We start from the raw sequence: 22,548 nt of genomic DNA on the forward strand, positions 1-22,548 counted from the left end.
CTTATGTGACTAGTGTGTCAATCTGTTGAGCTTGTCCCTGTGTCTGGGATGGTTTCTAATCTCTCTGCTATTGGCTTGCTGTGTGGCCTTAATGATCATATGCCCTCTCTGGGCGTTGGTCTGCTAATTTGTAATGAAAGGTGGTAAACTAGATGGGCTCCAAACATTCTCTATACATCTGTCCTTGTTTTTGCCTTTTGGAGTGCCTGTGTGTAAGGATGAGTGCATAAGGCAGGGGGTGGGAGAGAATTTGATGAAACTCATGTCTCCACCTGAGTATATAGGATGTTTTAGAACAACTAATACAAAACATTCAAGGATGAAAGTCCCCCCTTTACCCAGATTTCTCACAGAAAGCCAGTGTGCCTGGGGGAGTAGGATACCTGGGTTTGGGAAGAAACTTGGTGTAATCTACCCCTCCCTTTTGGGCCCACATTCCTGAGCCCTTTGGTGGCATGAATGATGGAAATTAATTGCAGTTAATAATTAATCCCTAAAGAACAAGTAGAGGCCCAGGCTTAGGTGGGGCCCAGACACCTGCAGGAGGGACACCTCCTTAACTTCCCTCTCTGTAGAACTGGGCACCATCCCCATCAAAGCCTCCAGACATAGGGAAGGGGTGGGGCACAGGATTGAGGAAAGGGGACCACCTTCTATTTTCCCCAACAGCCCAGTGAATGGCCCTCTTCTGGGTCCTCAAAGCCATACTGGGAGAACTAGAAAATCCAGTTACCCAGCTTCCCTCTCCCATTTCCCCCCCAAACACTTATGCTAAGGATTGAGTGGAGTATAGAAAGGCAGGCCTGGTAAGGAGAAGCCAGCTGAGGCTTCAGACATCTCTTCTGTCCATCAGAGAAGCAAGAAGTGAGGTGGCCACAATGGGGGCCAGGCTGCCCTTCTTCCTCTTCCTGACACTCCTGAGCAGCTCACAGGGAACAGGTGAGGGCTGGAGGGCTTGATGCCTGGGTGCTCATAGCAGGAAGAGGCCAAAGAGGAGAGTAAGAGAGGCATCCAGTCCTGAGCTTCCAGAGGTCTGGGGCTGAACCCCTGCATCGAGTGGGTCCTGAAGGGCATTGTCAGGGAAGAGCAACTTGGGGTGGGGGAGGCAGGGGTGCCCACATCTCTGAAGGAATATAGCCCTAATAATTGGGACACTAAGCTGTATTTTTTGATCCCTAGGGCCAAGAATGATTTTGCAGCTGAAGCTGAAGGACTCCCTTCTAGCAAATTTCTCCTATGATTCCAGCTTCCTGGAATTGCTCGAAAAGGTAGTTCTTTGGGAGGGGAAAGGTGAGGCTGTGTGAACTTTGAGTGTGTTTCTGAGTCAGTGTGGGCCTCTCTGCTGGGGTCTGGCCATCTCCAAGGGGTGAGTGAGAGCCATCTTACACCCTTCCCTCTAACCCTTTCTCTTCCCCAGCTCTGCTTCCTCCTCCACCTCCCACCTGGGACCAATGTCACCCTCCATCAAGCAGGATCCCCACACCGTGCCATCTGCAAAGTCTGAGAACAGTCAAAACCTTGTGTCCTCCCTTGGCCCAGGCATTTGACCACCAAGGTACAGGAAAGATGCTCTAAACCCTGCTGAGTGGCAGTAAATATGATGAATTCAATGACTTGCCTTTGTGGGTTTGTGAACAGAGGGCTGGCAGGAAAATGGAATTGGACACCAAACTCTCTGACTCTCCCCCTTATTAAGCAGAGGGGTTCCGGGATGGACACCCTCTCTCTCAACACCAGTGTGAAAGGCCTAGAAAGAATCTGGGAAGTTAACTGTTTGAGGACCCACGCACCACACTTATATATGCATGTGCGTGAACACACACTTCAAGCTGAGATCTTCAGAATACCTAGGAATAAAGGCAAGAAATGTACTGAATTCCTACTTTGTTCCAGACTTGATGCTTTCCCATTTCAATGCTTGCAGTGATCTTGAATGTAGAATAAGTGTCACTGTCCAATTTTACAGATGAACACTGAGGCTTACAGAGGGTAAATCACTCACTTTAGGTCCATTAGCAGTGGACACCAGACAAATGCCTTGACTTGCAAGCAAGATTTTCATTTCTTCCTTCTTTGCTTGGGAGGCAGCTCCAGCGATAGATGAGAGGTTCCACCTGTGAGAGGATATCCGGCCAGCCAGGTGTGAGTGGTGGGGAGGGTGGGTGCTAGCAGAGCTTGTGCTGGCTGTGAGGACATACAGTTCCACAGGCCCACGCTTGAGTCCTGGGTAAATTTCTTATCTCTCAGAGCCTCTATTTCTTCACCTGCAAAGTGGGAATGATAGTACCTGATGCTTGGACTGTTGTGAGCATTACATGGAGAAGCTACGTAGGGTACATGGGCAGGTAAGTGAGCATGAGTAGTAGGGATTGTTAAAATTCAACCATGGTCCTGACATAGAAGTCCTAGTCCCCTCAAGGGTCCAAGGTCTTCCTTCTGATTTTCTTGAGGCAGGCACTCCTCTGTCTCCTCACCCAAGATGATCTTGACTTCTTACCAGCTTTCTCAAAATGCAATCATGCAGCTCAAACTTGACCATTTGGGGGTATTGATGTGACTGTTTCCTGTTCTCCACAGTCCTCTCCCCTACCTACCATACTCCCCACCTACCCAGTATCACCACCATGGGAAATTAGAGGCTGACTTCCTTGGAGGGAGGAGAAGGCAACGGCTCCAAATTGAGCATCCCTGAAGATGAGGGAGGAATTGCAAGTGGGAAATGAAACGAAAAACTTCCAAAACAAAATTCCTCTATTTTCCTTTACAACTATCCTGGGATCAGCAACCTGGAAGAGAGGTAGCTGGGAGCTAAAAAGGGCCCCAGTGTTCCATGACTTGTTCTTTGCCTGCACTAGGTGCAGGTGACACTCATGGGTCAGGTGTGTAGGCCCTACCCAAGTTGGGGAACTGGATGTCTGGATTTCCAAGGAGCAAACAGCTAACTGCCTCTCAACCTGATTCCTACATCTCAGGACCTGGGATCACCAGGCTGTGATTTCCAGATTCTTTCCTCAAAAAAACTCTCTTCCAAGACTCGACAGAGCAGTACAGGGAAAAGAATGCTTTGGGATTGAACACACCTAATTGCCGTTCTTCTCTTTTTGGGTAATCACATAAATTCTAGCTGAGCACATGGCTCACTTACATTTAGCTTAGCACACAGCTCATCATATTTCCCAGCCTGTCAGCTAGGAATGGCAACAGCTACAAGGAGAAAGGCAGTATACAACTTCCTGATGACATCTCTGAAAGGAGAGGCACTTTTATTTGAGGGAAGAAAACAAAGTCCTTCCAGTAGCCTACAGGTCGTAGACCAGTGCTTTCCAATAAACTTTCCATGATGGAAATGTTTTAGAACCTACACTGACCAATATGGTAGCCACTAGCCACATGTGGCTATCAAACACTTGAAATGTAGCTAGTGTGACTATGGAACGGAATGTTTAGTTGTACTTAATTTTGAATTCGTTAAATGGCAACCATTTTGGACAGCACAGCCCTAGATGATCTGCCTTGAGCTTTCCTGACTCCCTACCCCACAATGGACTTTATCTCCTACTCTTCCCCCCAACACTGGCCTCCTTGCTGCTCTTTGAGCACTCAGGATATGCTCCCATCTTAGTTTTGCTCTGGCTCTTCCCTCTACCTGGAACACTCTTCTCCCAGGCATCCACTTGGATAATTCCTGCACCTCCTACAAGTCCTTGCTTAAATCTCACTTTCATAGTGAGTTCTACCCTGACCCCCTATTTAATACTACAATCTGTCCCTTTCCACATTGCCTTATTCTACCCTTTTTTCCCCATAGTGTTTATGACTCTCAGACATAGTGTATAGTTTACTTTATTTACATGTGTTCTTTTTGACTCTCCTTGCTAGAATTAAAGTAAACAAAGACCTTTGTTTCAGTCATTGATGAATCCAAGGGTCCAGAATAGTTCCCAGCATATAGAAATATTTGAACTGGGGGAAGACAGAAAGGAAGCTGCCCAACCCCTCCTCTCTCTGGGTAGGATGGGGGTGGGGGTAGGGTGGAGCAGATCTTAGACCTAGAGTTGGAAACAGTGTATCAGAATGGCAGGAAATAAGATTAAATGGGGTGTGGGCCTCCTTTATTACAGAACTCTGAACTGCCTCTGCTCAGCAAAAGAAATGTCCACCTTGCCTAACCCACCATTATATTTGATGCTTGGTTAGAGCAGCCAAAATGAACCTGCACCTATGTACTGGGTTGAATCCCAGTTGATACTTTGGACAAGTTACTTTTATTCTCCGAGCACATTTCTTCATTTCCAAAATGGAGCCAACACCCACCTCCTAAGGTTCTCAGGAGGATTAAATGCACCACGGAAGCTACAGACCATGATAGGCCTACCATAAGTAATAGCCTCAGAGCTGCTAGACAGAATATAACTTGGGCATGTAAGAGGCAGGTCCCTGAATTCCACGGAGATGACACAAGGTGTTTAGGGTGGATCAGTGGGTGTCTGCATCTGTGGGGATGTACATCTGTCGGAGGTTGGTCAAGATGTCCCTGGCAGTCTGGTATCAGGTACACAGAACAGGGGCAGCATTCAAGCCCCAGCGTGCCTTGCAGCCCCTCGGGCCCAGAGGAAATACCTGCTCCTCTTAGCACACCCCACCCCAGGATAAAGCCAAGGAGCGGGGTACCTTCCATTTGGTGAGGAGAAATGGCCTGCAGGAGCCAGGACACTGTCAGTAATTCCAAGAAGTAGGTGGAACCCAAGTCACAGTACCCAGGCCTTACCAGGAAGCTCCTCTTTCTTCCAATAAGGCAGACACCGCCAGCATGGACACTCCCACTGCAGCCCAGAGCCCCAGGCTTAGCCCCAGAGTAAGAGGCAGCCCCCCTCTTTTCCTAGACCAAAGCCTCAGGGAACAATTGAAAGGCAAGAAAGTCACCACTAGGAGAAAGAGGAATAAAAAGACCAAGTTTATCTCATTCCTAAACTTCCAGGTAGGACTGCATAAGAGGGAGGCTGGGCAGGAATGTGAGCATCTTGAGGACACCCAGTGACACTGACCAAACCAATCGGTTTCCTTATTTACGAAATATGGGAAGTGAGCCACAAGGTCTCAGAATCTCCATCATGCTTGACAGCTGCTAGATTCTGTCTGTCCTCAAAGGCAGATCAGGAAGAGAAGAAAACCACCATATAGTGAGCTGGAGCTCAGAGCTCTCTGGGGTTAGGACATGCATCCATCAGCTGCCGGAGGTGAGAGGCCGCCTTGTCCAGCTTCGACAATTCCAACTCGAGGGAAGAAAGCTAGCCGAGAAGAGAAGCAGGTGAGGATCCAGATATAAGGCCCATCCCCTCCAGCCCACATTCCCACAGGGAATCAGGCTTCCTCCAGCCTCACCCTCTGCTGCCTTTTAGTCTCCGTCTCCCGCTCTGATGGGGTCCAGGCCATGAGGCCATCAAGCTGCTTTTGCAACTTGTGTCTTCGGGCAGCTAGCAGAGATAGATGGGTCTGGGGGTCCACAAGCCCCTGTGGAAGAACAGAGAAGGCTCAGCCTTCTTTGTACCATCTGCGGCCTGTCCAGTACCTGTCTCCACCCCATTCTCAGGAGCCCTTCTCACTTTTACAGAACCCACCATTTGCCCTCCTCCCAACATCCTTTCAATCCCTCCCTTCCCCCTCCAATCTCCTCTAGGCACCTGCAGCTCCATGTACACCTGAATGGTATCATTGAGTGGAGCCTGGGCCCAGCCAGAGGGAGCCAGTACACCTGGGGGTAAGAAGCCCACAGCCCCACAGTGGCCCAGGGTGCCTAGAGGTTCCAGAAAGGCCTCGAAGAGGCCTTGCTCTTCAGGCTCTGAGCTCTGCAACAGCACTGAGGAGGAAAGGGAAACCGTCAGTGTCAAAGCATGAGATCCTGCTTCCTTTCCCATCCTGCACCTCCTAACTCTGGGCTCTGCCCTCCAGGCTCTCCCCACTCCTCCACCAACCCCTTCTTTCTGCAGGGACTCAGGAGCCCAGGACCCATCTCACCTCGGGGCCGGGCCTTTGTGAGCTGGTACATGGCTCGGAGAGCCCTCAGTGCCTGCACGGCCTCTTGGACCCGGGAGAAGCGCTGTTCCAGCTCAGGCTGGTGCCAGTGTTCCTGGAGATGAAGACCCAGAGCTGATAAGCAGGCCCCTGGGAGACTTGATATCAGCTCTCCTGGCTCTACTCTCCACCTGACCACCCTGATCTGCTAAAGGCAACATACTCTCTCCTCTCCACCACACACAAAATTCACCACCTCAAGGAACAGAACCCAGCAAAACCTGGGGTACCATCTAAGGACGTCTTAGTTGATGTTTGTGTTGATGTCTGTTAATTGTTCTGGTCAAATATACCAAACAACCAAAAGTAAGTTGGAATTTAAACCGTATCATTCAAAACTCACAAAACCAAATAAGCATAAAGAAATTTAAATAATTAAACTTTAAAATTATTTTTTGGGTGAGTCTGTAGTATTTTTCCTTCTGAAATTATTAAAGCTTAAAACTGCAGCAATTTGGGGACCATCTATTAATTCTCATCTAGTTCTCATCACAACCATGCTATTAACTATTACTACCCCTGGTTTAAAGATGGAGAACTGAGGCATGGTCAGTCTAGGGACAAAGTCCTGCTCTTGTCTATGGGGCTAATACTGCCCCCAACACAGACCTGTGAGAACAACCCATCCTCCTAAAGACTCTACACTAAAGTACAAATCACGATTGTTGAGGACCCTACAGCAGCAAACCCTTTGAGAAGACTGCTCCCCAGCCCTTCACCAGTGGTCCCATACCCAGACATCAGGGATGCGTACTCACCAAGCTGCAGGCAGTGGGGTAGGGGGCAACAGAGATGCTAGGGGCAGAGGAGCCTCCAGGCCTGGGGGGCAGCCTCTGCCAGAGCTCTTCAGCCAGGAAGGGCATCAGTGGGGCGAGGAGGCGGAGACCGATGTCAGCACAGGAGAACAGGACCTGAGGGGGGCCTTGGGGACGGGGCGAGTGCAACAGCACCGGCTTCACAGCCTCCTGGGGAGGGAGCCAGAGGGTCAGGGAACAGGCCCAGGCCATTATCTGTGTCCTTTCTCTACACACTCACTGCCCTGACAGTGAAGAATGCTGTGGGTGAACATGGGCAGGAGCACAGGGCATCTTGGACCCCGTCGGCTGTCCCAGAACACACTCTGGAGCAACTGAGATGTAGAAATCTAGGGCAGGGATTCTCAGGAGTGTGGGGAGGTATATAAAATTGTCAGTGTGGTTTGCACAGTTTCAGAAGAAAAGCACTGAGTTATCGGCCTATCAAAAAGAGGCAGAGCCCTTTGCCAGGGAATTGGATCTCAAGGTGAAGAGGAAGCAGGTAACAGGAGTGGAATGCCACGCCATGACCCCAGTCTACTCACCAAGTAGACATCACAGAGGTTATGGAGCCAGAAGTGGTGCAGGGCATGGGTGACAAGTGAGAGCTCTTGGGCAAGGAAGCCTCGCCCACACTCCCGGGCAGTATGGGCAAGACGGCTCAGGATCCACGCATCCATGGGCGATGAAGGGGAAAGCTGCGGGCAGCAAAGGGCTTCAGGATGGGACGACTCAACTCCCCTGTGTCCTTTCGCTCCAAATGCCATCTTCAGCCCCCAAAGACCTGATGATTCTGCCTCCCAAGCCTCTCTCTTACCTCTTCTGCAGGCTGGGGCACAAATTTCTCCCCTAAGGCATTGAGGATAAAGCGCAGGGCATTCCAGATTTTGTTGCAGAAATGCCGGGAACTCAGGACTTCGGAGACAGACAGGTGCAAGTCGCCCCCTAGAGGAATAGGAAGAGGGGGAGTGTACATGTGGGTGGCAGCAGCACAGGGAATCCTTGACCCTGCCCCACCCTCTACAAGGGTGCCTACAGCCCCAACCCCTCCGTTGCCCAGGCTTACCTAAGGCCCCATGGGAGCACAAGGTGAATCTTAGGGCATCTGTCCCACACTCAGGGATCCCATGAGGGAAGTCCTTTCTCTACAACCAGAGGGAGAAGAGGAGTGGCAGATGCCTACGCAGCTGCAGGACCAGAAACCTGGGCTGTAAAGAAAACCAGAGGCCTCGAGCTAGAGGCTGAGATGAAGTGGACGTTGGTGACTCACCTGTGCTGCAGCCGCGATCGCCAGCTCTGTAGAGTCCAAGTTCCCATCCCTCAGCTTTTCCTGCAGCACCTGAGATGGGTAATTCACTGGCCTTGGTCAAAGACTCTGCTGCTACAAGGGCCCCACCCACTCTCCCTCCCAGCCGGGTCCTCTCCACAGGCTCCGTTCTTCTCTCCCACAAACCCATCTCTTGCCAAATTTCATCCTGACCTGCAGCTCCACCCCACTGATGATGTCTCGTGGGTCCAACACATTCCCTAGGGACTTGCTCATTTTCCGGCCCTGCCTGTCCCGAACCATGGAATGAAGAAGCACCTGGGAACATGGAGGGAGTCAGCAGAGGGGCTAGGGGAGCCTTTCCTCGGAAGTGCCCAGGGAATCTCTGGCCTCCATGCAACAGGGGTTAGGGTAGGAAGAGAATCAGGAAAAAGGAATTGGGACCACAGAAAATACTTCATTAGGGACTAGAACAGAGAACAAGATTTAGCGAAGCCTGGGGAGTCCATGAGAGGGGCTCAGCACTGAAGTGCTGTTACCTTGCTGAAGGGGAGCTGCCCTGTGAGCTGGGTCCCCAACATGACCATGCGGCCCACCCAGAAGAACAGAAGGTCACTACCAGTTTCCAAAAGTGACAGGGGGTAGAAACGAGTGAGGTCTGGGGTCTAGGAGGAAAAAGATAAGCAGTGAGAGGCCCAAGCTGTGTTCTTGCAGCTCTCCTTGAGGCTCTCTGGAAGGCCAAGTGTCTACTTCATCATCCCCACCTTTACTCTCCTCCCCTCACCTCGCCTCACCTCTTGGGGCCAGCCCAGGGCAGCAAAGGGGAAAAGAGCTGAAGAGAACCATGTGTCCAGGACATCAGGGTCTGGGAAACAGAACAGGGAATGGGGGACAACTGGAACCTCCAGCCCACAACTGTGTACCTTTCCAGCCCAACCCCACCCACAGAGACCATGGCACTCTGCCCCATTCCCAACTTTCCTAACCCCACCTCCTCCACCTCAGTATCTGCCCCCTCAAAGGCCCAGACGCTCTCCCCTGCCCTCCACAACACAGACACTCACCCCTCTGCAGGGTCAGCTCTGCCGCTGGTCTCCCTGTCAGCTCTGAAGCTATTTTTCTGGCCTCGGCCTCTGTCCTCCCAACCACCCAACAGTCCTCCCTGTCACCCTACAGAAAAAGTAAGGGGTGGGGGAGAACAAGGAAGTTCTGCCAGTGTGAAACATCACCGACTTTCGTGTCCTCCCATGTGGTCTAGGGATGGCCGACCCCCTCCAGCAGTGAGATGAAGAAGTGCCCGCTCAGGCGCTCAGATCCTGCAGTGGGTTACATGACTAAGACCATGAAGCTCTAGAAAGGCAGGGGGTTGGGACAGGTGCTCAAAGTCTCTGATGCTTGCGCTATGGCTATTTCTCTTTCCGCTGTGCCCAGCCCTCCCCGTCCCCTTCCTCCTACCAACCTTCATTTGCTCTTCTACAACCAGGTAGGCGGGAATCTGATGGCCCCACCACAGCTGCCGGGAGATACACCAGTCTCTGCCAAGAGGACGTCAGTGATTTCTCAGCATAACCAGGGCATCGCCCCACCCCACCTCCATAGAGCCCCTTACCCTTACCCAATGTGGGAAAACCAGTGCTGCCAGTTTTTCTGGTGGAAGGAGGGACTGAGCTCCAGAGCTCCTGACTCCACAGCCTGGAGAAAAAGGCCCTTAGATAGTGCTTCCGTTCCTACACCAGCACCCCTCCTGAGATGAGACAAGTATCCTCTGAGGTGGTGCTATTACTCATAAAAGACCTCCAGAGGCTCCTGAGAAGATTTGGGGTTTGACTGGAATGTGCGCCAGCCCTTTCTGGGCCTCCCTACCTCCATCCCCACAGCTCTCCTCTCAAATGCCAGGGCCAGAGGTCTGTGGGGCAGGAGGGCCCCAGCTTCTATTTTTTCATTCCAATTTTCAGGGAATTCCCATTCCTTCCTTACCCTGCAGACTTACCTGGGCAGCTCGATCCCCCATCTCCCGGCAGCGGACAAACCACTGGCTCTTCAGTAGGTATTCTACCACGTCCCCAGAACGGCTGAGAAAGAGGCAGGGTGAGTCTGCTGCTCCTCAGGCCCTGTGCCTTTCCCCACTGGGACATAGTACCCTACTACATGCCAGACCCTCAGACCTGAGAATACAGCAGCAAATAAAACTGACACAGGGGAGGAGCACCTGGGTGGCTCAGTCAATTGAGCATCTGACTTGGGCTCAGGTCATGATCTCATGGTCAGTGAGTTAGAGCCCCGTGTCAGGCTCTGTGCTAACAGCTCAGAGCCTGTTTCAGATTCTGTGTCTCTCTGTCTCCCCCTGTCCCTCCCCCACTCATTCTCTCTCTCTCTCTCTCTCTCTCTCAAAAATAAATAAACATAAAAAAATTAAAAAAAAAAAACTGATACAGGGGCACCTGGGTGGCTCAGTCGGTTAAGCATCCAACTTCGGCTCAGGTCATGATATCATCATGTTAAGTTCGAGCCTCACATCAGGCTCTGTGCTGACAGCTTAGAGCCTGGAGCCTGCTTCAGATTCTGTGTCTCCCTCTCTCTCTGCCCCTCCTCACTCACACTTTCCCTCTCTCTCTCTCTCTCTCTCTCTCTCTCTCAAAAAAATAAATAAACCAAAAACATGTAAAAAAAAAAAAAAAAAAAACTGACACAGAGCTTCTGTTCCCTTGCAAGCGGTATGGAGTCCATCCTATTGCACTATTAGCTTCATCCACTCCCTTCCCAGAAAAGTCCTAAGTAAAAGGGTTAAAATGGGGTTACCTGCAAATAGGAAGCACCATAGGGTGGTTCTGAAGGCCCCGGAACACGCCCCGCTCCCTCAGTGCAGACATAATCTTTTCCCGGGCCACAAATCGATGAAGACCCTGGGGAAAAATGGCAACAGTAAAGGTTAAAGGCCACTAAGTGTGTGTGAGAGGAAGGATTGAGGAAAGTGTGAGAGGGAGGACTGAGGAAAGGCAGAGGGTGCTCCAAAGGATGGGGTAACACTGAGGCCAGTACCACCTGTAGCCAATCCCCACAGAGGGAAGTCATGGTTCCATCCTCTGCAATGACACTCAGAGGGCTCAAGCCATGTCGGGCTCCCAGCTCAGCATCAGCAAGACTATGTGCTGGAGTCACCTTCACCGCCCCTGGGGGTACAGAACCACCATGAACACTGACCCCTGACCTTTTCCAGAGATTTCGTTGTCGCCCACACCCCCATCTCTCTTTTCTCTTCTCTGTCCATGCCTCCTTTTCGTCCCACTCCCCACTGAGACTACCTCAGAAAAGGCTTTCCCTCCCTTCCTTTCTTCCTCTTCCTGATGCTTCCCCACTCCTCCAGAATCCCCAGCCTGCTCTCCCTCCCATGGCCTCCACCCACCTGTGCCCATGTGTGGCTGAACAGCAGAGTCTGTGACGAGGGGGAGAAGCTGCCCAGTCAAGGGGTGACGAAGCTGTCGCCCATGCAGATGCTGAAAGGAAGAGAGCGAGATCAAGGCCAGGCACATGTGTGAGGTGCAAAGGTCTGGGCTGAATGTAAAAAACTCTGGGAATAAGAGGGTGAAAACCAGAAGGTAAAGAGCTAAAGTAGTGGTCACTAAACTTTTTCTCATGGGGCCAGAGTTTATTGTAGGCTTTGCAGGCCACAAGGCAAATTTGGTCTCTGCAATTTACTCTGCTTTGCCAATGCAGCGCAGTTAGGTAATAATACTCAGTTGCAGATAATACATAAAACATGCAAGTGAGGATATACAAAAACAGGCAGTAGGATGGGTTTGGCCCACAGGCAATAATTTGTCAACTGCTAAGCTAGAGACTAAGTAGGACATCAAGAAAAGAAAGGCACAGAGTCAGAGACACTGGAGAGTGGAAACGAGACAAGTCTTAGGAAAAGGAAATCAAAGGAAAGGAGTTAACATCAAACAGGAAGGAAAGAGAAAGCTATGTGTAGGAAAGTCAGCTGGCAGAAAGCACAATGTGTATTACTGTGTATCGGGAGTCATCAGGATGAACAGCCACAGCCACATCTCCAGGCAATGTCTCTGGCCTTGTGGTTCCTACTATGATCTCTGTGTCTGAAGACAAAATTCAAGCACTTAATGCTGGTCATTGCCCTGGCCCCTCACTCCTGTAACTAAAGCTAGGAGAACCAGAAAAGGGAGGGGACAGGAAGCACTCATGATTGAAGAGACCCCCAGGTTTAACTACAGGAAATTAGGAGCCTGGGGTTTCCATGTAAGCTTATGACCAGAAGCCCAGGAGGATATCTGGTGCTAAGGAATTTCTCCATAACTTGCATGGAACAAACAGGTAGAGCATTAAGAAAAGCAACTAGAATCCTTACTTGGTGCTAGAGAATACTGGGGGTTCTCAGTGCCCTAATCACTCGTTGAGAAACTTCCTCTGTCTATTCCAGCTAATCTTTCTTCTCTTTCTCTGAGAAAGAGAAGGGGTAACAGCCTCCTGTAGAATTAGGTCAAGCTTCCAAAGGGCAGTGCCCATGTGCACTTTTCTTACATGGCCCAGAAGACCCAGAATAAATGCCTACAAGAACACCAACACTACCAAGGTTCCCTATGCACCTCCCACCAGGCCATGTAGGAAACAGGCTGGTGGGCTCCCTCCCACCAACCCCACATGTGCTCAAGAAAGCAGTTATGATAAGCAGACAACCTCTCTGAGGACTACCCTTACCAGGTTCTCCATCCACAGGGAAGGCCACAGAAACAAGGAGGCCAAAAGACACAGGGATGGGGCAGCCAGGCAGACGAAGTTCTGTGCGGCCAGGCAGGGGCCGGCTCTCCACCTGGAAGAGTCACAGCAGCAGGGCTGGAAAGCAGCCTCTCCTCCACTCACCAGCCTGCCCTGCGGCCCAACTAAAGACATTCAGAGGATTCAGGAGCCACCTCCTCCTCCCCTAATTCAGTCATAGTTCAAAAATATTCACCGAGCACTTACACCACACTGGGTATTGTGCTGAACACCCTCCATGAATTCTCATTTAATTCTCACAACACCCCCTTGACACAGGCATTTCCATCATCCCTAGGAGCTCTCACAGACCTGCTTCTCCTCCTCTGCCTCACCTCGATATCCGAGATGGCTGATCTTAAAGCACAGGACCAGTTGACAAGCTGCTGGTTCCGATACAACAACCCTGCCTCATAGAGTCGCACAAAAGCTTCAGTCACGGCCACTGAGGAGCCCTAGGGGATGATCTCAGTGTCCGTATCTAACAGCCCATTCTCAGCCCATCACCCCACTCAGAGACCCAGGCATTCCCACCCTGCTACCCCCAACACACACAACATCCCACCTGCCTGCACATATCTCTAGACACCTCCTCAACACCCACAGGAATCAAGGCATGGAGCACTCACAGCATCCATAGTGAAACACTCTCGGTCCCAGTCCAAGGAGGCCCCCAGAGCTTGGAGCTGCTCACAGATCTCTCCACCTTTCCTGTGCCCAGAGAGATTTTTGTCAGCAAACTTGTCCTGAGCACCAACTATGTACAGGCCCAGTGACACTCCCAGCAATGTATGGCATTGATTTAGTCTCTAGAAGCTAATGGAGACACGCACACAAGCTCAGTATGGGTCTTCTATGGCATTAAAAGAAGTATAAAGTTCCGGGGTGCCTGACTGGCTCAGCTGGTAAAGCATGTGACCCTTGATCTCAAGGTCATGAGTTCAAGACCCATGTTGGGTACAGAATAGGAAGGAAAGAAGGGAGGGAGGGAGGGAAATAAAGTTCTGCAGTAACAGAGGAGGGGGCAGCCAATTTGGGAAAAACCCAAAGAAGCTTTACAGAGAAAATGGTTTGTGATAACAGACACCTATAAGAATGAGGGTAATTTCAAGTAGATGGAAGGTAGGGATAGGTAAGTAAAAGAGACGAGGAAATCTAGGCTAGAAAAAATGGGGTAAGTGCAGAAACAATATACATATATACCCACACACACAAATTCATGCATTTTCAAGTATGTAATACACACACACTCACAACACTTAGAGACCCCACTGAATGCTAAAGGAATCCAGGGCTTCCCTCTCTGAGGGAATTTAGGGCTGGATGCAAAGAGCCCATCAGGTTAGGAAGAGTGACTGAGAAGCAAGGACCCAAACCCTCCATGTGCGGGGAGGTGGGGGGGGCAAACTCCACCCACCGTACTCACTCCTCCTTCCACTTCCACACCTCCCTAAGGAAGTCTTCCCGGCTCAGCTCATGTCTCCTCACTCCTTGCTCCTTCCAAAGTTGCTTCTCCACCACAGCCTACGGTAAGAAAAGGAGGCAAATGAACAGAGAATCAGGTCATTTTAAAAGGAGAACAACTCTCCTTCACCCAAGAAAAGGGAAAAGTGGCAAAATTCATACTTGTGTAGCAATTCCCGCATGATCTGAGCCTGGGACCCACAGCACCTGATCCCCACACATCCGGTGCCTGCAAAACAAATACCCTCACGGGAACCCCCGAGCCTCCATATTTACTCTCACTCCCTGCACACTAGCACACTTCCTCCTTCCCCTCCAAGACCATAAGCAGCCCCATTCCCCTCTCACCAGCGCACCAGGGCATCCTGTATGGCCACTGTCAGTGCGTGTCCAATATGTAGGGAGCCAGTGACATTGGGAGGTGGGATACACATGGAAAACGTCTCTCCTGTGGCCTGGGGCAGCTTGGTCTAGAAAACAGAAAAGTCAAAGGGCAAAAGACGACTGGATGTTACCTGGGGGAACAGCACCCTCTGGTGCCTCTGAGGCAGGAAGAACTGCAGGAAAAATAGTCCAGCAAATTACAGGAAAGGGGAAAACCTGCCAAGAAAACGCTTTGGACACCAGGAGCAGAAGACAAGTTCTCTGTTTTATTAAGCAGGTTCTGCAATATGGCTAGCTGTAAGCTCCAGACTAACACTCAGCTGTGCCCAAGTTCAATGGCCATTCTGTGCTGGGGACCATTTAGTACCCCTCTCTTCCAGGTACTAACCTGATATTCTGGTTTGAAGAAGCCCTCTCGCACCCACCAAGAGTACCAGGCAGCCTCAACATATCGAGGGCTGTATGCAGGAGGCAGGACCCGGGAGACATCTGCAGCAGCAGAGGAGAGCTCCACTAACTCCTGAACTTTGTTCCCAGGCTGCATTTCAGCAGACCAAATGGGCAACAAAAATGTGGGAGAAAAGACCTTCAAGTTCCCTAGTTACCTTTCTTTTCACCGCGTTCTGTGGGAATTTCATACACCACCACCTCCTTAGGAGTCCAGGACTTACTGGATTCTGCAGGTGACTGGAGAGAATGACCAAAAGTGGGGATGCGGGGATACAATTTCCAGTATACCCCAGGCATCTGGAATCCAACCAGTCTCTCCTCCAGCCCCCTCCGAAGTTTTCTCAAAAAACCAAGAACAAGCTATCTGACCCCTAACCTTGCTCTTCCGGGCTACCCCAGCCTCCAGCGCCACCTGCTTTTCTCGCTGGCGCTTCTTCTTGGCTTCATGGTTTCTCCGGGAGAGGGAGGATCCATGGGGCTTTGACTGGGTAGAGAGGGGATACGACCTGGGGAAGACCTGTGACGGCCTCAGCCCCCAGAGTGGTGATCGAAAAGAACCCAGAGGCATATGAGGCATCAGGAGCGCTTGGAAAGGGCCAAGATCTGTTCCAGACAGACAGAACACATTAGGAGGATACGTGGGTGGGTGGGCGTGGGGTGTCACACCGTCTTCCTTATTCCCTGCCTTTTACTAGCACTGGCCTGCTTTCTATCTCCTACCCCCCCCCCCCCCACACGACGCTTCCCCCGTTAGGACTAGAGTGCATGGTGTCGGAGTTTGTTGCCCTCAACCTGTGTATACGCGACGGTGAATAACCGCACGGGGCGGGGAATGGACTCAAGGATTCTGGGAGATTGTCCACATCAGGGTGCCCGAGAGCCTGCAGAGAGTCTCATCATTGCCATCTCGGCCTGCCCAAACACCGCCCCCACTGCCCCCGGCCCTGCTCTGCCCGGCTTTCCTGCCCGTCGCAGCGCGTGGATCTCTACAGCGCTGAGCCACCCACCCCGACCAAACCGCTCTAGCGCGCGCTCACCCGGCGAGCCGCCGCTATCCCAGGGTGCCCCGCAGCCGCCGCAGCATGGAAGGATGAGGGAAACCAGCGAATCCGACCCCGGAATGCGACCCGCGAGCCGCGCGGGGCAGGGAGGCGGGGCCACGCCCGGCGCATGCGCTGTAGCCTATTCGGGCCCATTCGCTTTCCGGCGGTCAGGTGGGCTGCCAGCGCTGTAAGGTGCAGGTCCTCCGAGGAAAAACGAAAAGCCACGCGGGGAGGCGCCCAGGGGGCACCGTGGCTCACTTCCACAACTTTATTAAACAATAAGAGTCCGGCGTGTAAATAAAAAAACACCTGAGTTCTAAGGCTGCGTCCGCCTCCACGCAGCCGCCCCACCCCGCCCGGGTCTGAGCCCGCACTCTCAGGAGCTGTGCTTCTGCCGCTTCCAGAAGCGCTTGACGTCGCTGTGCCCGGCCGGGGTCACCACCATCAGCCTCTTGGCCGAGTTCTCGAACACCAGAACGCCCAGCTCCCGAGCGTGGGCCAGCAGCAGCTCAAAGTCCACTTGCGACAAGAACTGATTATACAGTACACCTGGAGTCCGCAGGAAAGGGGCGGTGGGAGAGAGAAAAGGCAAGAACTGAGACCCCTGCGTGGCAGCCTCGGGTCATTGGCCTGGGCTTGCCACCCACCACAATCTGAAAACTAATTCTCTATGCTTGTCTGTTTCAGGGCTCATCCTAACACTAGCGTGATCCAGCCATATTCAGTAAGGCAATGTAACACAGTAAAGAAACCCAACTAATGCTCACCAAATCAGAGAAATTAATGTGAATTATCCCTCCCAGTTCCCTCTTCTACTGAATCCAAATTGCACAGATTTGAGACAATTTACTTACTACTACAGGCTCATCCCCAAAATAAAAGTGTTTTGCCAGCTTTTCTCTACCAGCCCATGCAGTAAAACAAAAAAATAAAATGCATGAATAGCTTTTTCAGTTCATCAAGACTAAATTGTCTTTCCTCTGGCCAATGACCAAGAACCAACCACCAGAAGCCACTCACCCTCAGTGAACCGGAGTCTGTCCCTTTCTAGCTCCCACAGCCGAATCTGGTCCGTGATGGTGGGCGGCAGCACAGGTGTCTGTAGAAGCAAGAAATGGCTATAAGATTCAGGAATACTGCCCCAGGCAACCCCAGCTGTCTACTCCCCGGACTTGGATACCCCTTTCTCTTTTCCATCACTTCATCACCAGGTGCCAGGGGCTGTCAGCCTCCAGCAGCTTGATACCTGTTTGAGCATCACTGGGTGGGCCCTTGTCCTTAGGAAATGGATGATCTAAGAAAACAGACAAGAATGGGATCAGGAGCTCAAGTAAGAGGGCAGGAAAGCTACCTAAGCTGTCATCTGATGTCAGTAAAATATCACCTTACTATTTAAAAATTTTTTTTTTAACATTTATTTATTTTTGAGACAGAGAGAGATAGAGCATGAACAGGGGAGGGGCAGAGAGAGAGGGAGACACAGAATCCGAAACAGGCTCCAGGCTCTGAGCTGTCAGCACAGAGCCCGACGCGGGGCTCGAACTCACGGACTGCGAGATCATGACCTGAGCTGAAGTCAGCCGCTTAACCGACTGAGCCACCCAGGCGCCCCACTATTTAAAAATCCATAGCCATGCCTGTCTTTAACCCATCCCTGTTCAGATGTTGTCCCAAGTTGCTGTTCCTATTGGTTATGTCTGCTAAATGTGCTCTAGCACATTTGCCCTTTCCATAGTCTTGTTTTGTTTTTTTCTTTAAAATAGCAGCAACTATTAACTTTTGAGCACTTACTGCATGGCAGGCTCTGAGCTAAATGCTTTACTGCTATTCTCTCATTGAATCCTCCCAAAAACCCCGTGAGGTGAGAACTGTCATTATTTCCATTTTCCAGATGAGGAAACTGAGGCTCAAAGAAGTGAAGCAACCAAGCTGTTTATGCAGATAGGAAGTGGTTAGTAGTGAAGACACAAATCTATACCTCCTCCCCCATGTTTTTGCCCATGGAGGGTCTGCCTTTTCCCACAGTTAAAGCCTTGACTTCTCTTCGTGTGCATGGTCTATACTCAAACACAAAGAACTCACCACCATCTACTGTAACAGAGCCAATGTTAGCCTCTGTAAGATGAGTACCTTGTACCCCATAGCCAAAGTGCAGTCTATCTTCCCACCCCCACCTTCCCCAAGTGGGGGTACCTGCTGGGCTGTGATGCCACTGGCGATGGCCTGCTGCACGCTCTCCCGGGTCACCTGTGCCACGACCATGTTGGGGAAGCGATAAAGCATCTCTGAGAAGAGAGCAATCAGGGCGATCTGCAGCTCCGACTCTGACCCAGGGATAGGAAGAGAAGATAAGGAGACTATCCCCATACCCAGACTCCCTCATTACCTTCAAGTGTGAGGAGGAATGTCAGAGAACTCTAAACTGCCAGGTAAATATAAACGTAAATTGGCACTCTCTCCCCACTCCCATCCCCAACCTGCTGTCCTTGGGGCCCTCTATCTGGCCTCACCTGTGTAAGCATACAGTCGGTAATTAGTTTCCACAACAATGAAGCCTGGCTGATGGGCAGTACCCCCAGCTCCAGAAACACCTGACGAGAGATTAATGGCCAGTCGTGTGGGGTAGTACCGCCGAGATTTCCTCTGGAAAAGACAGAAGGGAAAGGCAGGGGGCCCTCGCTCAGGTGTCACTAACCAACATCTTCCTATCTGAGACAGACCCCTTCCAGGGCACAAAGCCTCAACTCACAACTTGTCTCCTCCAAGGGACCCAAGTATTCAGTCCTGGCAACTACTTCCTGCTACTGTCCCCTGAGACCCACTCTTTTTTTTGTTTGTTTTTTGTTTTGTTGTTGTTTTGGTATAGTTGACATACAATGTAACATTAGTTTCAGGTACATAACATAGTGATTCAACAACTCTACACTTACCCTATACTCACTACAAGTGTAGCTAATACCTGAGACCCCACTCCTTTTTAAAGGCCAAGGCAACATACCATCCTGCCTCTTCCCTAGAAGCCGTGTATCTGGGTGTTCATACCTTCCTCTGGAAAACAAGCCCAAACTCACGCAGATGTTGCAGGAAATTCAACAAAGAATCACTCATACCTTCCACAGAGTAATCCTGGGAAAGAGAGGTGCTCGGTTGGAATCCAAAATACATCCTATTCTCCCCCTCTCAACCCTATACACTCATTCCCTCTTTTCCCATCTGTGCTTTGTTCATTCTTATCTTTCACACTTTTGTCCATAACCTGACTTCCCCTTCTCATCTCTCCACCCATCAGCTTGCCCACACAAGCCCCCAGCTCCATCCCCGTTTACCTTGCCCAAAGTAGAGAAGCTGAGCTGGAAGAGGAAGGAGAGAATCTCCACCAGGTCCATGCCCCGACTCTAGGGAGGAATGGACAGAAACAAAGTAGGGGGGATGGAAGGGAGAGAATGAGGGAAGAGAACATCAGGAAATAGTCTGCAGGGGTAGTCTCTTCATGGGTCTTGAGAAGAGCAGAGCATGCCTGGCCTCCTCACCTGGGCTGTCTGCAAATACTGCAACATAAAGTACCAGAGCTGGGCAGGGGTGTCCAGCAACAGGAATTGGAAGCCAGCCGACGTAATGCAGGGTGGCTCTCCAGGTTCAGTGCTAGAGACATAGACAAAGACAAGGGTAGAGGGATGCAGAGAAAAGCCACCATCCCCACTTGTCCTCCCATGTTTTTTCTTGATTTCTCTCTGGCTATTCTCCACTCAGCTCTCCTTTTTCAGTTAACCACCTGTAATCCTAACCCACCCTGGACACCCAGTTTAGCAGGGATCTGATGTACCACTGGTTTCCTTACCTCTTCATGAGCCCAGCCTGGCTAAGAAGCTGAGCCAAGTCCTGGCTGACGGCTGCACTGGGGGAGCCCACCATGAAGTGTAGGACCACCTGAGAAACAGAAGTGAACAGAGAGAACAATGCTCTATGGGCCAGTGGAAGTATGAGCACAAGCCGAGACAGAGTCCCAAGTCCTCACCTCCCATCGCTCCTCGGCGTACTTGTCAAGTGAGGGAACATCCCGGGCGTGCTTGTCTGGACCCAGTTGACTTGTGTCATCAGACCAGGCCTTACCCCTATGCCAGGATGGGCAAAGAGTAAAGAACCCTGCCAGTGTTTCCTGCCTGTTCCCCTGCCCTATTCCCCCCCTCATCTCCATGGGCTATGAGTAGAAGACATTTCTTTCCTATAGCATGCAGCTACATCTAGTCCAACTTATTCCTAAACGAGCTCCCAAAGGTGGAGCCCACTAAGTCCCAGAGAGGGCCCTCAGGGGCACCCCCTCCAGCAGTTTAATTAGCAGTTTAATTACTAGTTCCCCTCTCCTAGCTTAGGAAGATGGAAGTGACATACCCACCCAGAAGGGCAATGCGGAGGTTCTGGCGGAAGATGGGGTTAAGGATGAGGCCCTGGAGACCACCAGGGAGCAGCTGGGTGTGCCAGATACGGAGGCCACTCAGCAGCCCTGTACTTTCCTCTTGAGCTCTGAAACAGAAGCAAAGAGGTGAGGGGGTGTCTAGAGAACAAAAAGAAGGAGGCCCACAAAGGCTCCTATTTCTGCCTTTTCTGAACTGGTAATCCCTTGGAACACTATTTCAGAGTGAAATCAGTGTCTTCTTAAGGCAAATTTCTTACTGCAATACCTACCAGAACCTTGTTGTAGACATCGCATCTTTCCAAGGGGGAAAATACAGTATGCAGAGTTTCCCAAACTTATTTAAATACAAGCTTTGGGATATATCCATTAATATTTCCTGGAAGTGTCCCAAGGAACACTTGGAATATCTAGCTGTTGAGAAATGTGTATCTGGCTGAGCATGCAGCAGAGACTCACTTGCTGAATTCCTTCTTCACCCACAGGGCTACAGCAGCTTGTGGCAAAGGCTGCTCCAGGAAGAGCATCCGCATCACCCAGTTCTTAGCCAAAGAGGGGAGCTCCCTGGAAGGGGGTAGAGATAAAATGTTATTATCAAAAACTGCCTCATCTGCATCTCTGCCCTCAACAGCCTCTTAAACATCTCATCCCACTCCCCACACCTTTACCAGTCTTGCTGCCCCCATTAACTCCATCTGTTTTGGCCTGACACACTTTAATCTCCAAGCCCCCCAGAGCTAAGCTTCAACCCATAACTTATTCCAGTGTGCTGGCCCCATTACATTTCCTCAACGTGGTCCCTGCCATGAAGGGGATCCTTACCTAAACACAGCCAGACAGGTGGCAGGGTGCCCATACAATCGGTCCAATATGCCAGGGCTCAAGCCCCCTAGGAATTCCTGCAGGTTCCTGCATTGTAGGTGGACTCGGTTCAGTCCGCCCTTTGAGGGGGTGCTCTCCATCACCTGAGAGATGCAAAGTCAGAAATGCACCCCCCCAGTCCATGTCAGTGTCATCCCTCACCTCACCTCCCAATTCCAGATCCACTGGCCCCCACAATAACCCATTCTTTCTGTGATTACCTTTTCTATGTCATTCATCTCTCCTTTCTCCCAAACCTAACCAACCTCCTCTCCTCTCCTGCCTCCTCACCCCACTTCTGGCCTTAACTCCAGTTTTCTCTCAATTTCCAAACAAATGAACTGTTAATTGTCCCATATTGGCAAAATCATTTTTTTTTATTTCAATATCTTGTCTCATCTTTACCTAAGCAGTGACAAGGAAACTTGTTTGAGCCCAATCCTCTCTCCCTTCCACCTCTTCTGGTCAGATCAGCTTATGAGCTCCAAATCTGTCAATCCTTCCCATCTTATTTCTCGGCCCCACAGGTCCTGCCGGGCACAGCAATGAACTACCTTTCTCCTCCTTGTCTCCCAAATCTACGCCCACCTTTCCTCTTTCCCCTCCAAGACTATACCCCATTCACCCGATCCATACGTCCGATCTCCTAACTTCTCTCCTACTTTCCTCCTACTCCTCGCCTCTCACTCAACTCTCTTATACCTCCCCACCCCCCCCCTCTCGGCCCCCCTACCACTCTGTGTCGATTCCCCCGCCCTCGTGCACCCTGAGTCTCAAGTCGTCGCTTAACCGGAGCTAATGTCTGGCGTTGGCTCCCTGGAATAGGAGAATGTACGATGGAAAACGAGAGAAAAAGATGGGGAGAGGGACAAAGAACTAGACAGGAGTCCAGAGTGTAGGACTCAGAAGAGAAGGAAAGGAGGGGAAGGAGTGGAAAAGTAGGAAAGATAAGAACAGGCACTGCACTCACTCGCCCGCCGCGGGGCTTTCTGGGAATTGGAGTCTTTTCTGGACTCACCCCAGGGTGAG

At 51.0% G+C, this 22,548-nt stretch overlaps 3 protein-coding genes across 9 annotated transcripts; 1 reads left to right on the forward strand and 2 right to left on the reverse strand.

Annotated features, from left to right (window-relative positions):
* Positions 1 to 783: 783 nt before the first annotated feature.
* SFTA2 (surfactant associated 2) lies at positions 784 to 1,513 on the forward strand. The gene is made up of 3 exons (XM_049653667.1): positions 784 to 939; positions 1,180 to 1,268; positions 1,418 to 1,513. The coding sequence occupies exons 1-3, from the start codon at positions 879 to 881 to the stop codon at positions 1,502 to 1,504; spliced, it is 237 nt and encodes a 78-aa protein (XP_049509624.1). The 5' UTR covers positions 784 to 878; the 3' UTR covers positions 1,505 to 1,513.
* Positions 1,514 to 4,932: 3,419 nt separating this feature from the next.
* Positions 4,933 to 16,319, reverse strand: VARS2 (valyl-tRNA synthetase 2, mitochondrial). Of its 6 annotated transcripts, none has more exons than XM_049653660.1 (30): positions 16,242 to 16,319; positions 15,581 to 15,807; positions 15,360 to 15,441; positions 15,143 to 15,243; positions 14,719 to 14,840; positions 14,533 to 14,599; positions 14,333 to 14,430; positions 13,536 to 13,617; positions 13,242 to 13,361; positions 12,850 to 12,961; positions 12,142 to 12,230; positions 11,537 to 11,627; positions 11,176 to 11,303; positions 10,933 to 11,036; positions 10,124 to 10,205; positions 9,749 to 9,825; positions 9,593 to 9,668; positions 9,198 to 9,303; positions 8,928 to 8,998; positions 8,673 to 8,798; positions 8,347 to 8,451; positions 8,137 to 8,205; positions 7,933 to 8,011; positions 7,684 to 7,811; positions 7,412 to 7,564; positions 6,831 to 7,037; positions 6,016 to 6,127; positions 5,682 to 5,857; positions 5,383 to 5,511; positions 4,933 to 5,288 (listed from the first exon to the last, which is right to left on the reverse strand). In XM_049653660.1, exons 2-30 carry the CDS (start codon positions 15,779 to 15,781, stop codon positions 5,193 to 5,195), a joined length of 3,189 nt encoding a protein of 1,062 aa, XP_049509617.1. In that variant the 5' UTR covers positions 15,782 to 15,807; positions 16,242 to 16,319; the 3' UTR covers positions 4,933 to 5,192. The 6 variants fall into 6 exon arrangements, 5 of the variants coding, with proteins under 5 accessions (XP_049509617.1, XP_049509618.1, XP_049509619.1 ...); XM_049653661.1 differs by lacking the exon at positions 16,242 to 16,319 and adding an exon at positions 15,997 to 16,205; XM_049653662.1 differs by lacking the exons at positions 8,673 to 8,798; positions 16,242 to 16,319 and having other exon boundaries at positions 15,581 to 16,207.
* Positions 16,320 to 16,505: 186 nt separating this feature from the next.
* GTF2H4 (general transcription factor IIH subunit 4) lies at positions 16,506 to 22,493 on the reverse strand. 2 transcript variants are annotated; one of them, XM_049653666.1, is made up of 14 exons: positions 22,256 to 22,493; positions 21,481 to 21,623; positions 21,118 to 21,222; positions 20,637 to 20,768; positions 20,263 to 20,359; positions 20,086 to 20,174; positions 19,778 to 19,889; positions 19,574 to 19,642; positions 19,290 to 19,373; positions 18,758 to 18,890; positions 18,441 to 18,571; positions 17,494 to 17,541; positions 17,268 to 17,346; positions 16,506 to 16,796 (listed from the first exon to the last, which is right to left on the reverse strand). In XM_049653666.1, exons 2-14 carry the CDS (start codon positions 21,618 to 21,620, stop codon positions 16,624 to 16,626), a joined length of 1,392 nt encoding a protein of 463 aa, XP_049509623.1. In that variant the 5' UTR covers positions 21,621 to 21,623; positions 22,256 to 22,493; the 3' UTR covers positions 16,506 to 16,623. The 2 variants fall into 2 exon arrangements, with proteins under 2 accessions (XP_049509623.1, XP_049509622.1); XM_049653665.1 differs by having other exon boundaries at positions 22,253 to 22,493.
* Positions 22,494 to 22,548: the final 55 nt, after the last annotated feature.

Source organism: Panthera uncia (genome assembly GCF_023721935.1).
Source record: "Panthera uncia isolate 11264 chromosome B2 unlocalized genomic scaffold, Puncia_PCG_1.0 HiC_scaffold_24, whole genome shotgun sequence".
Lineage (NCBI taxonomy): Eukaryota > Metazoa > Chordata > Mammalia > Carnivora > Felidae > Panthera > Panthera uncia.

Excerpts from the sequence above, each read along its gene's own strand:
- SFTA2 (XM_049653667.1), top strand. The coding sequence starts at position 879 with ATGGGGGCCAGGCTGCCCTTCTTCCTCTTCCTGACACTCCTGAGCAGC. Across the intron at positions 940-1,179 it reads GAGCAGCTCACAGGGAACAG|GGCCAAGAATGATTTTGCAG; the intron begins GTGAGGGCTGGA and ends TTTGATCCCTAG. Across the intron at positions 1,269-1,417 it reads TCCTGGAATTGCTCGAAAAG|CTCTGCTTCCTCCTCCACCT; the intron begins GTAGTTCTTTGG and ends TCTCTTCCCCAG.
- VARS2 (XM_049653660.1), bottom strand. The coding sequence starts at position 15,781 with ATGCCTCATATGCCTCTGGGTTCTTTTCGATCACCACTCTGGGGGCTG. Across the intron at positions 8,206-8,346 it reads TCAGTGGGGTGGAGCTGCAG|GTGCTGCAGGAAAAGCTGAG; the intron begins GTCAGGATGAAA and ends TACCCATCTCAG. Across the intron at positions 5,858-6,015 it reads CACAAAGGCCCGGCCCCGAG|TGCTGTTGCAGAGCTCAGAG; the intron begins GTGAGATGGGTC and ends TTTCCTCCTCAG.
- GTF2H4 (XM_049653666.1), bottom strand. The coding sequence starts at position 21,620 with ATGGAGAGCACCCCCTCAAAGGGCGGACTGAACCGAGTCCACCTACAA. Across the intron at positions 19,890-20,085 it reads CAGGCTGGGCTCATGAAGAG|CACTGAACCTGGAGAGCCAC; the intron begins GTAAGGAAACCA and ends CTATGTCTCTAG. Across the intron at positions 16,797-17,267 it reads CAGACTCCGGTTCACTGAGG|GTGTACTGTATAATCAGTTC; the intron begins GTGAGTGGCTTC and ends TGCGGACTCCAG.